At 57.0% G+C, this 13,160-nt stretch overlaps 1 protein-coding gene across 4 annotated transcripts in view; it reads left to right on the top strand.

Annotated features, from left to right (window-relative positions):
* SORCS2 (sortilin related VPS10 domain containing receptor 2) overlaps nt 1–13,160 on the top strand; it is a 548,409-nt gene that overhangs the window by 496,764 nt on the left and 38,485 nt on the right. For all 4 annotated transcript variants that reach the window (XM_054485673.2, XM_054485672.2, XM_063663495.1 and 1 more), the window contains exons 12-14: nt 5,165–5,241; nt 11,245–11,336; nt 12,152–12,259. In XM_054485673.2, coding sequence (XP_054341648.1) covers nt 5,165–5,241; nt 11,245–11,336; nt 12,152–12,259 — 277 coding nt within the window. The remainder of the gene's footprint in view (nt 1–5,164; nt 5,242–11,244; nt 11,337–12,151; nt 12,260–13,160) is intronic.

The following is a 13,160-nucleotide window of genomic DNA, read 5'->3' as shown; positions in this document are numbered from 1 at the left end:
TTGCTTTCAATAGACTAGGATAGGAATCCTCACGCTGAGTTATACCCTGTAAGATCAATGTTTCCTGCTCCATACCTTTGGGGCTCCCAGCAAGCCAGTGTTCGTAGAGCCTGCACAGCCTGTGGCCAGCTGCCTCCCATCACCCCCATTGTCAAGGCTGCTCTCCGTGCCCGGGGCAGGTCCCGGGTTCCTGCTCCAGCTCATGTGCCTCCCCCAGAAAGCCAAAGAGTGCAGAGTGTGTGCCAACCCCCACCTGTTCCTCAGATGCTGTGGGTGCCCCAGGTGGTTACAGAGCCCGCTCCCTGCACTGTCTTTTGCCCCATCCTGGTCACTGGTCTGTGTCCCAGCTGATCATCCAGACATCCTCAGGACCCGACGCAGAGCAGAGACCAGTGAACACTTCTGCGTCCCTAGCCCTGGCAGAGGTGATGGTAGCATTTAGCCAAGAAAACCTTGAGGGGGCCATTTGGGAGCTGGGAGCACCATAGCCTGCTCTGTGCTGCTGGCTTGGCTCAGGGAACTGAGTCTCAGAGCCATTTGCAGGCCCAGCACTCCCTGGTGCAGTCCCTTTTTGGGCGACTTGGCTAGTCAAAGGCCCATCAATGTCAGGGCATGTCTAGACGGGAGGGCAAGAAGCCCTTGGCCTGGCTGAGGGGCCTGGGTGGGGTTGGGAGCTGACCTGAGCACCACCAGCCCTGTGGACACTCACTGGGCCCTTCTGGAGCTGGGAGCACCAGCAGAAACTGGAGGACCATGGGACAGCCACTCACCTGGGCCCCAGCTGTGTCTCAGTGATCGCCGGTGCTCCCTCTCTCGGGAGCCATTGGCGTCTGCCCCAGAGTCCTGCTTGGTGAAGTGTGGGTGGGGTAGATTTTGGTGTGTGGCTTTGCTCTGTTTCTGGCTGCAGGGGCAGAGGAAGGATGGAGAGGAAACACGTCTTCATTCAGTGAGCACTGACTCCTGCCACTCTGCTGGCACCAAGGAAGGACAGGGGTCCTGGGCCTGAGGAGAGGAGGCCCAAAGAGACACCAGAACACCTAGGCAGGGAGGCAGCAGAGAAGCTTCTTCTCCCCCCATCACCTCCCTCCACCCTGGGACCTCAGTTTCCCATCAATAAAATGAGGGCGTCAGCCTCAGCTTTCTACAGGCCCTTCCACTCTGACAGCCTGCGATGTGTTCCGTGAATCGCTCCTTCTTTCCCCCGAGACTGTTAGGTGACTGGCAGCCAGACAGCTTTGGTAGACAGAGCAAGGAAAACAGATAGCATTTCTTAAAAGACAGACGTGTGCACGGTTGAAATTACAAACTGCAAATTGGCCCGCGCAGTGTGCTGACGCAGCAACACTCCCTGCCCGGCTCCGCCTGTGATGCGTATGTCCCGGAGTGGCTGCTGGAGTCTGGGATAGCAGAAAGATAAAAGGCATCCTTTCTTTCTCTCCTCCCTGCTGCTTGTTCTGTTCATTCATTCACCTCACTCACTTCATTCATTCAGCAGCCATTGCTCTGCACCTTTTGTTTGCCAGGCACCACACTGCACAGATTCCACACCTGCCCCTCTGCCCCACCCATCCTATCTGTCTTGCACCTGCCCGGGTCCACATTTCTGCCCAGGCTGCTCCCTCTTCCTTGGACACCCAGTCCCCTTTCCCTTGGACAGCCACGTTCAGCTCTCCAGGCTCCACTTAGAGGCTCTTTCCTGCCTGAGTCTCTCCTTGAGGCTCTCCTCACAGGTCCACTGTCCTGGCTCTGTGTTCACCTGCACGGCCACCCTCGTCTGCTAGGTTCAGAGCCCTCAGGGAGCAGGGGCCACAGTTCATTCAGCTCAGCTCCCCAGAGCTCAGCACAGGGCTGTGCAGAGAGTAGACACTCAGCAAATGCCATTGAATACATGCAGGAGAGAGTGAGTGGTGGAACTGAGATAATAGGTAGATGGAGGGATGATCAATTGGATGGATATTAGATTAATAAAAGATGGATGGATGAGTGGATGGGTGGATGGTTAGATGGATGGGTGGGTGGCTGGATGCATGGATGGTTGGATGGGTGAGTGGATGGGTGAGTGGATGGGTGGGTGGGTGGATGGATGGATGGATGGATGGATGGATGGATGGATGGATGGATGGATGGATTGGTGGGTGGATGGATGGATGGATGGATGGATGGATGGATGGATGGATGGATGGATTGGTGGGTGGGTGGATGGATGGATGGATGGATAGATGGATGGGTGGATGGACTGGTGGGTGGGTGGATGGATGGATGGATGGATTGGTGGTTGGGTGGATGGATGGATAGATGGATGGATGGATGGATGGATTGGTGGGTGGGTGGGTGGATGGATGGATGGATGGATTGGTGGGTGGGTGGGTGGATGGATGGATGGATGGTTGGATGGGTGAGTGGTTGGGTGAGTGGATGGGTGGGTGGGTGGATGGATGGATGGATGAATGGATGGATTGGTGGGTGGGTGAATGGATGGATGGATGGATGGATTGGTGGGTGGGTGGGTGGATGGATGGATGGATGGTTGGATTGGTGGGTGGATGGATGGATGGATGGTTGGATTGGTGGGTGGATGGATGGATGGATGGATGGATGTATTGGTGGTTGGGTGGATGGATGGATAGATGGATGGATGGATGGATGGATGGATTGGTGGGTGGGTGGGTGGATGGATGGATTGGTGGGTGGGTGGGTGGATGGATGGATGGATGGATAGATGGATGGGTGGATGGATTGGTGGGTGGGTGGGTGGGTGGATGGATGGATGGATGGATGGATGGATGGATTGGTGGGTGGGTGGGTGGATGGATGGATGGATGGTTGGATGGGTGAGTGGATGGGTGAATGGATGGGTGGGTGGGTGGATGGATGGGTGGATGGATTGGTGGGTGGGTGAATGGATGGATGGATGGATGGATGGATGGTTTGGTGGGTGGGTGGGTGGATGGATGGATGGATGGTTGCATGGGTGAGTGGATGGGTGAGTGGATGGGTGGGTGGGTGGATGGATGATGGATGGATGGATGGATGGATGGATTGGTGGGTGGGTGGATGGATGGATGGATGGATGGATGGATGTATTGGTGGGTGGGTAGGTGGATGGATGGATGGATGGATGTATGGATGGATGATGGATTGGTGGGTGGGTGGGTGGATGGATGGATGGATGGATTGGTGGGCGGATTGATGGATGGGTAGATGTATGGATGGATGGATGGATTTGTGGGTGGGTGGGTGGATGGATGGATGGATGGATGAATGGGTGGATGGATTGGTGGTTGGGTGGATGGATGGAGAGATGGATGGATGGATAGATGGATTGGTGGGTGGGTGGGTGGATGGATGGATGGATGGATGGATTGGTGGGTGGGTGGGTGGATGGATGGATGGATGGTTGGATGGGTGAGTGGATGAGTGAGTGGATGGGTGGGTGGATGGATGGATGGATGGTTGGATGGGTGAGTGGATGAGTGAGTGGATGGGTGGGTGGGTGGATGGATGGGTGAATGGATTGGTGGGTGGGTGAATGGATGGATGGATGGATGGATTGGTGGGTGGGTGGGTGGATGGATGGGTGGATGGATTGGTGGGTGGGTGGATAGATGGATGGATGGATGGATGGATGGATGGTTTGGTGGGTGGGTGGGTGGATGGATGGATGGATGGGTGGGTGGGTGGATGGATGAGTGAGTGGATGGGTGGGTGGGTGGGTGGATGGATGGATGAATGGATGGATGGGTGGATGGATGGATGGATGGATGGATGGATGGATTGGTGGGTGGGTGGGTGGATGGATGGATGGATGGATGTATGGATGGATGGATTGGTGGGTGGGTGGATGGATGGATGAATGGATGGATGGATGGATGGATGGATGGATGGATGGATGGATTGGTGGGTTGGTGGATGGATGGATGGATGAATGGATGGATGGATGGATGGACAGATGGATGAATACGTGGGTGGGTGAGTGGGTAGATGGGTGTATTTACGAGTAGGTAAATGAGCTTCAGAAAATAAGACAGGCACACAAACACCCTGCCACTCTGAGAACTCACTTTTAATTCATCTATTTGAGGACAATCCATCTTCTTTGGAATTTTCCAGTGACTTCTAAACTTGACCCTGGATAAAGTACTTCTGAAAGTGCCACCTAAATAAAGCTTCAAAGGGTAAATGATATACAAGTCACCCAGGGTGGGGCCTCTGGGGCCCCAGAACAGCTTCAATGCCATCATCAGGGTCCCCATCATCCTGGAGACTTGGACCCCTGTCTCTGCCACAGCCATTGGGTACAGTGGAAGCCCCAAATCTGTCTCATCAGAAATCCTTTGTTCAAGCTATTTCAGGATGCTGTTTAGGGTGGGCCGGGTGCAGCACCAGAGGCTGCGATGATTTTCCTGGTGCTTGTGCTGTTATGCATGGCCATTGTACTTTCTACAGGAGCCTCACATGGGTTCAGCTTCCTCATCTGTAGCATGAGGTTGACTTGGATGCTGGACATGAGTTCTTCCCATTCTGACACTGCCCACAGCATTAAGTCTGAGCCCCTCTGAGTGGACGTCAAGGCTAGAGATAGACCAAATCAGCCCAATGCTGGGGCTCCAGTAAACCCAAACCACATTCTGCACCCCCAGTTGGTTTGGTGCCCACCTCACCTTCCTCCCAAATGTCCACCCAGCAGATAGTGAGACCCTGCTGTGTGCCCACCTGCCTTCTCTCCTGCACCTGCCTCTGGCTCCCCTGCACCCAGTGCCCAGGAGCTGTCTCCAAACACAAACTCGGCCATGTCCTGCCCTGCTTTCAAGCCCCACAGGGGCTGCCCATGATTGGCCCACCTGGCCCACGTCCTCTCCAGCCCATCCCCAACCACACTCCATGCTTCTTATTTGTGGACCACACTGGTGGGTTCTCTGAGGTACCCGAGCTCCACCTGTCCCGGGCCTCTGCTAGAATGTGGCTGATTTTGGGCAGGGCTGATCCTTCACTGCATAGACCCAGACCCAGGGCCCCCGCACAGCAGCCACAGCAGGTCTGTGGGGGAGATGGAGACCTGGGGCACAGGCCACCGTTGCTTGAGGATTTTTCCAGGCTCAGATTTGTTAAAGGGGGAAAGCTGGACGATCCTAAGGGTAGTACTGCCCCTTTTCTTTTGGACCAGGTAACCTGGGCTCGCAGCTGGTGGAATATAAAGAAGAAATGTACATCACTTCAGACTGCGGTCACACCTGGCGGCAGGTAAGCTGGCTGGGAGATGCCTGGCACCCCCCACCCCATGCAGCCGGGACCCTCGGGAGACACTTCTGTTCTGTCATCCCGTCCATTCCAGAGGCTCCGTGGGAGGAGCTCTGAGCCATGTCTCCCATCTTGGGAGGAGCTCTGAGCCATGTCTCCCATCTTGCAGCAAAGTGGCTGGAGCCAGGGCTCACTTTAGCAGATGTGCATCTGCTGCGTTTGAAAAGCAAGTCCAGGCAGATGGCTCGGACCACCCAGCTGCTCTTCCCATGGCCACTGATAGGGAGTGATAGATGTGAGAAATATCTCCACACAGTTGGACATGTCACTGCGAACATCTGAGAAACGGGGATAAATGCCAGGGAACAGAACAGGGAGGAGGTCCCAGCCAGGAAGCCACATGGTGCTTCTGAGGCTTGACTTGGGCTCTTTTGGGAGCCCAGAGAGAGGCCAGGATGGGGTACAGGGGACTCCGGGTTCCTGGCAAGGGCTGTGGACACAGCAGTGAAAGAGAATATGGGGGGAGGAGCAGGTTGTGGGGGTCATTGTGAGTCTGTGTTGGGGTGTCTGGGGGCTATCCCAGGGTCTGAGAAGAGAAAGGAAGTGAAGAGCGGAGAAGAAGTGCACGCTTATGCAGGACGCGGCCACTCCCACCAGCACAGGATGGCCTGGGCAGGTCCCTCTGCGCTCCGTGCAGCCCCACGTGGAGCTCAGATTCGCAGACCAGAGGCAATGGTGCTGGTGGCCCTCAGGGTGTGGAGACAGCGAGGCTGAGGGAGGGATGCCAGTCGGTGCCACGTGTCCTGTGTGATCCAGGCAGCTCTAGGATCCACGCCTGAGCTCCCCACCTCAGGAGGGGGTCCCGCCTCACTGTACACTGGCTGTTTCTTTCCAGGGGGAGGGGAACATGGTCTTTCTGGCTGAAGTTGGCCTGCCAACCTCATGGAGGGGCAGTGTCTGCTTTATATACTGGGGAAATGAATCAAACTTACATATGACTGTCTCGTTCCAGACAAGATGTTCTGTTTGAGGTCAGTGTTTTACACGCCCGAGTACCCCAGCCACGGCCCCCCTCCCACGCAGCAATGCTCTGGGCACACACGTGTTGATCCGAAAGTGCAGCCTTCACCTGCAGCCTGGGTTGAAGGCCTTGACGTTTTTAAAAAATATGCAAGAAACATGGAATTTTCAAAAGGGCAAAGGCAATTTATTGTATTTTAATATTTCTATTTCACTAAAACTAGTGAAACATGTCTGAAGCTTCTTAAAGGTCACGTCTGTCCATTTATTAGAGAAGATTCCCCCGTATTAGGTTCAATAGACAGGGTGAAATAGAAGGTATTCTGATTTTATAGAAACGGATTGCAAGATAGTCGTAGCAGTCGCTTTTGCCAAGGAATTTGCTTAGATTTCAAACTTGGGAATATCAGAATTAAATGGGAGAGCATCTGGGAAAGTGCTGAGCCGAGGCCTGGCCAGGACAGTGCTTGGTGCTTCCTGAAGGATGGCGCAGTGCAGGAAGGAGAGGGGCTTGCCTGGCTGGCGGTACAGGACAGGTGCCCAAGGGGGCAGGCCTGTGCATGTGGCAGGGGAGGGAGAGATGCTCCTGTGGTTTTTTTTTAAGCTTCTTGGGGTGGGCTGAGGAGGAAGGATGTCCAGGCAGGGGCAGAGTGAGACAGAGGCAGAGAGGGCCGGGTGGTGAGCCCGGGGCGGTCTCCGTGGCTCCCTATCGTGCCCAGGTTGTCAGGGCTGCAGTGAGATGCGTCTGAGAGAGAACTCAGAATACGAATGTGGAATGCCAGGGTGCATCTGGTTTATCGACATAACCTTTCAAAAACATGAGTTTCCTAGGATGTTTTGTTTAAAGCCAGAAAACGTTACAGAGCCCCTGGCTGAAACTCAGTGTGTGGGGGAGGCAGGAAAAGGGTGAAGTGGGGACAGGGACTCTGCTCTCCCCACTCAGCTCTGCTGCTTGCTCAAGGCGCAGGAAACCACGGGAATGGACATCTGAAGAGCCTGCAGCCTGCCGGTGGGGTTTGGAAAACCCTGGAGCCACCTTTTCCCAGAGCCCCAAGCTAATGAAAGCAGATGTCATTCCCAGGATGGCCCGGAGGCACTCCGTTCGTCTCCTCCTGGGTGGATGCAGCAACGCCCTCCTGCCCACACTTGGAGAGGAGGGTGGCTGGGGCAGGCGTCCAGGTGTCCCAGTGCAGAGCCCTGGTGCGCACCGGCTCAGGGGGCTAGCTCGGTACCAAAGGGAAATTGCACTCCAGGACTGTCAGGCTCTGGGAAGCCCACTGTCCTCTCACTGCACCACGCCCTGCTGTTCAGCAGCCCCATCTCTCTCAGGGGACCCCCAAAGAAGTTGTTTAGGCTCCTGGTAGAGCCAGGGAAGGGGGCTGCAGCCATGCCCTCAAAGGGTGGGGAATTATGCTCGGACGTGGCAGGTGGGCTTATCCACGAGGCCTCTCTCCTCCAACCTCACAGGACCCAGCGTGGTCTCTGCCACCCGCCTGGCCACGCAAGCGTTCCATTGCTGTCCTGGTGAGGGAGCCTTGCTTCTCCTCGGATGTTCCCCGAGACAGAGAGCTCACTCCTTCCTGGAGGGGAGCCCTTTGCTTGGGAATTCATTTTCCTCCTAAATCATTGTGGGAGCCTCTAACGAGCCCCTGCCCCTCTGGTCCGTCTCCCCCAGCACCCGAGGAATCTTCTGAAAGGGAATGTGCTCTTGTCACTCCCCGATCAAGCCTTGGGTGTCACACTGGCCTCCAAGCTGCCCATCTGTCCCTGGGCCTCTCCGTGTGCCCGCAGGGCTCCCACCCAAGCCGCACGCTTCCTGCTCCCTGGACACAGCTGCCCTCCTGACCTCCAGGCCTTTGCTCCTCCGTTTCCTGCCTGTGATGCCCTTGTGCCTCCGAAGGTTTCCCCAAGCTCCACTTGCCCTGTGAACCCCTTCCTGGGCTGCCTGCTGACTCAAGCCTGGACTTTCCTTAAAACAAGATGTCATTTGTCCACAAAACATTGGCTGAGCCCCTCGTCCTATGGCAGGGCCTGAAACTGGGCTCAAGGGTAAAGATGACAGGGCCCCCTCTCTAGTTGCTGGTACCCAGTGGGCAAGTCACTGTCACTGTGCAGGGACGGTGTGCCTCCTTGGGGGTCTCTCCCTAGGCTATGAATCCCTAGGGGCCAGGCCTGCGTCTATGCTGGCATCCCCAACAGAGAGGACCCAGACCAATGGGTCTATCGGATGGGTAGACCAATGGGGAGGAGAGTTGTGGAAAGTTCTTCTTCCTAGTCCCCTAAAATCTGTGCCTGTGACACCCTAAAGCCTACAGGCTGTCAGCTCCCTTGTCCAGGAAACAATTTGTATGAATGTAGCCATAGGCAGTGTGCTTCTCCAAGCACTTTCCTGAGCTAGCGTCAGGACAGAGGATCCGGGCATGGCAACTCCCCTGCCCCCGCTCCACCCCCAGGCAGACAGGGCCATGAACCTCGGAGGGAGGGAGGAGGAAGCACAGAGCGTTGGGGGACATCTGGGGAGCCCCCAGGTTAACTCTGAATCCCCACTCCAGCCTGCGACCCCACCACCCACGAGAGTGTGTCTCCGCCTGTGTGGGGGCAAGATGCCCACAGAGTCCCCATGGAAGGGGCAGGGGTTGTTGTCTGGCAGTCACCAGCTGTGTGGCTTCAGGCAAGTCACTGTGTCTCTGAGCCTCAGTGTCTCTGGAAAGTGGGGAAATAACCTGTGAGCCTGGCGGTTCTTCAGTGAGATCCTGTGTGCAGCACACCTCACAGCACAAGGTGCCTGCCTGGATCCTGCAAGTCCCTGACGGGCAGCAGCACCCCTACCAGGAAGGGGCTCAATCCTGCTTGGTCCTGGTGGCTCCACCCCTCTGTGTCATTTGGCCTCACCTGACAGACCCACACTCTAAACAGAAAGGAGGAAGGGAGGGAGAGGGGAAGAGGGAGAGGAGGAAGGGAGAGAGAGAAAAAAAGAGGGAGGAGGGAGGGAGGAAGGGAGGGGAGAAGAGGGAGGGAGGGAGACGGGAAGAGGGAGGGAAGGTTTTGGGACACAGCTGCTCACCCCCCATCATTTTTCATAAGGATCCTCTGTTCTTTATCCAAGGCAAAAGTGCTTCCTGGAGAATTCCTAGGAGCAGTGGGAAATGGCAGCTGACTGTGATAACCAGGAGGAAACGCCTGGGGAAGGGTTTTGCAGGGAGGGCAGCGGCATGTGCAGAGGGCCTGGGTGTGTTCAGGGAAAGGAAGCAAGGTCAAGGTGGGCAGGGTCCCTCCTTCGGGGCCCTGAGGCCACGGCAGGATTTGGGCTCGACTCTAAGGGTCACGGAAGCATTGGAAAGTTCTGGTAGGATTGAGGAGCATGGGGGTCAGGGGACCTGCTGGACACCAGGGCCAAGGGTGTGGTCTGCCGGCCCCCACCCAGGTCTGCTGGGGTTCATGTTCCTGCGATGTGGGGCCTCAGTCTGTGTCCTCCCCAGGGCCTTCTGCTGGCTCCTGGAAAACCCAGCATTCCAACTCCGAGGGACACTCCACATGGAGGGGCAGAGGGAAGATGGGGGCAGATGCTTCTCTTTCCAGCGTCCCCACGATTGTTCCCCGGCTGCCCTTGAATGTCCCCCAGGAGCCTGGGGTACCCCCAGCTCAGCCCCCTGGGGACGGTGCACATGCGGCCCCGTTAGGCTCTGCACCTCCTAGGAAGGGGTCAGCCAAGCCTCCTTACTTATCCTACCCCACGTGGCACGAAGTTGCTGCATGCGTGATGCGTGTCCCTGGAAGTTCTGCACAGCTGCGCCTTCCCAGGGGGCCCAGGAGCCCAGCTCAGGTGGACGTGTCCACAGTCCCCAAGGGCTCACCGAGACTCTGAGCACACTGAGATGGATGAGCGTGCTGGCCCTAGTGGGGGCTGCCTGGGTGGTTGTCCTCTGTCCCCTCCTGGGCTTCTCTGTGTCCTGCTGTGGGCCACAGGCCTGGGACACAGATGGGCAAGGGTGGGAGGGCAAAGGGGGCTGCTTTCAAGGAGGGGCGGTATGGGGCGAGGGCGAAGTGGCAGAGACGGCTGTGCCCTTGCTGGGCATGTTGAGACATGTGCTGGCCACCCACACATGCATGTTCACTGGAGATTCGGGGCAGGCCTCTTGTGTCCTCGTGTGACTTTGGAGCCACCCCCGGCTCTGCCACCTTCCAGCTGTGAGGCCTTAGCGTACCCTCCACCCCTCCGAGCCTCAGCCTCCTCATGTGTACAATGGGACCCCATCCTGGGGCTGTTTGCCAAGCGAGGCCACCCTTGGTATCCCCTCCCGGGTGAGCCCTGTCCAGGCCACTCAGCCTTTTGTCCCTTGGGGATCTGGTGGTCGGTCATTCATTCACTTGTTCACTTATTCATTCCACACGCACTCCCTGGCACCAAGGTCTGAGCTGAGCTCTGCGGGGCACAGAAGGCTCACGGCGGCCCTGTCTTTGAAGGGCTTTGGCCTGAAGAGACAATGACAGATTAGCATAGTAAGTGTTGGGCCAGGGGCTTGGAGCCCAGAGGCCACTCCCCACTCAGTCTGGCATCAGGGAGGGCTTCCTGGAGGAAATGGCACTTGAGCTGAGTCTTCATGTCAGATTGGGGTTTGCTTTGACTGAGGCTGTGTATCGTAAATGTTTTTCTGTTTCTTTCTCATCTTCATGTTGCTGGCACTCTGTTCCTGGGTTTTCACATAGAGAGAGCCACATGCCGTGCTCATTTGCAGTTTCCTTGTTCAGCTCGATAGGGTAGAAGTTGCTGTCCGCCATTCAGTCATCCAGGGTGCGCTGAGTCCGTGTGGGCTGGGAAAGCTCGGGGATGGCCCGGGTCATGCAGGGAACCCTCAGACCGGCCCTGGCCTCTGCCAACGCCCCACCAGCTGCACATTGACAACCCTCCTCCCAGAAGCGACTCAGCCTGGAACGACCTCCGACCTTCTCAGGCCCTGCCCTCAGCCACACCACTCTCCTCTGCAGGTGTTTGAGGAAGAGCATCACATCCTGTACCTGGACCACGGCGGCGTGATCGTGGCCATCAAAGACACCTCCATCCCCTTGAAGATCCTCAAGTAATGGCGTCTGCTAGCCCTGGGGCTGGGAAGGCAGGCTGGGGCTCTTTCTTTCCACCTGGGAACCCTCTCAGACTATTCTCCAGAATGTCCTCCCCTCGGGGACACAAGATCACAGGGCAACCGCACTAAATCCTAAAGACCGGGGCTGGGACACACCTCACAAACCTTTCCCCAGGGGTCATTGAGATGGACTTTGTCCTGCCCTCGGGAGACAGGCACAGAGGGAGGCCCCACCCCAGCTCCCCAGGCTGTCACGGGGAAGGAGGGCCTTCCCCGAGGAGGTGAGGAATTAGTAAAGTGCAGGGATTTGGACCAGGTGACACAGACAAGGAAGCCAGCAGCATATGCCCAGGTGACAGGGTTGGCAGCTGAAGGCCCTCATGGGGAAGGGAGGGCAGGTGTGAACTCGTGACCCAGAAGGCACAGCCGGAGCAGCTGTCAGGAAGCCAGTATCACTGTAGTCTGAAAAAGAGATTACTCAACTGCCAGATGGTGGCACTATAATACAGGCCCTACCACGGGCCTGGCAACGCCTAGGCCAGGCTCAGGCCATGGGTGTGGCCATTCAGGGGAGGCAAAGTGTCTGTGTCGTTCCCAGAAAACACCCCCAGGGCAGTACGATGTGGATAAGCAGATGTAACATAAGCAGATGTGATGTGAGCAGATGTGACATAAGCAGATGTGGTATCACCTGCGCTGGCAAGGTTGGCTAGTGCGGCCCCTGCCCCTCCAGCAGGACCCGCAGGGCAGAGTCCCAGACACAGGGAGCTTTCCAGCCCATCCCAGAGATGCTGACCATCTTCTCCTGGCAGGTTCAGTGTGGACGAGGGCCTCACCTGGAGCACGCACAACTTCACCAGCACCTCGGTGTTTGTGGACGGGCTGCTGAGCGAGCCGGGGGACGAGACACTGGTCATGACGTGAGTGCGGGGACAAGGGAGTGGGCACTGGGTGGCAGGGCAGAGCCATGCTGGGCCTCCCTGGGCCTACTGTGTCCTTCACCCCCCAGCCACCTGGGAATCGGGGACATCTGCCACCTGCCCCAGGTCCCCTGGCTGGGGAGGACAGAACCGAGGCTCCAGGCCGGCTCCATCACGGCCACCGCACCTCTCGAGCTGGTGATTATATCATGAGTATTGTATCTACTGGCACCTTTCTCAGCCATATGGCGTGAAGGTCATATGGCTTAGGGCCTGACACCCAGACAGGACATCATAGGGCAGAGCTGGCTGTGACCCACTTGTCACCCATCCCGGGGTCTGAGGCTGCAGCACTGGCCTTGCCCGGCTTCCTTCTGCTCAGCCCCAGCTTGGGCCAAAAAAGGCACCATGAGGGGCAAAGGGGCCTCAGGAGCCTCTGTCGTTCAGAGCCTCTCTGGCCCAGGAGCAGAGACGTGGAGGACAGCGGGGACACGCAGGGTTTGACTGCACCACTGCGGCCGCAATGGGAGACAGCTGTGCCCAGAAACCAGTGAAGTGAAGGCTCCTCTGGGCGCCTTCGAACATGGGCCCCTGTGAGCCCAGCTGATTCACAGGCTAGGCGAGGCCTGCGTGTCTAACGGCTCCTGCGACCCCGCGCTGTGGCATGGTGAGGCCACCATGTCCTCTTCCTGCCTTTCACGGTGATGCCTGAGATATCTGAATAGTGTGTCCCAAATTCCTGTTTCCCCAGAACCATGGATGGGACCTTATTTGGAAAAGGGGTTATTGTCAATGTAATCAAGCCAAGATGAGGCCATGCAGTAGGGCAGACCCCGATCCAATGACTGTGTCCTTAGAAGAGGACCCAGAGACACAGGCCCAGGGAGGGAGGAGGCATGGA

The sequence above is a fragment of the Pongo pygmaeus genome, chromosome 3 (genome assembly GCF_028885625.2).
Source record: "Pongo pygmaeus isolate AG05252 chromosome 3, NHGRI_mPonPyg2-v2.0_pri, whole genome shotgun sequence".
In the NCBI taxonomy this organism is placed as follows: domain Eukaryota; kingdom Metazoa; phylum Chordata; class Mammalia; order Primates; family Hominidae; genus Pongo; species Pongo pygmaeus.
This window is presented reverse-complemented; position numbering and strand designations above follow the sequence as displayed.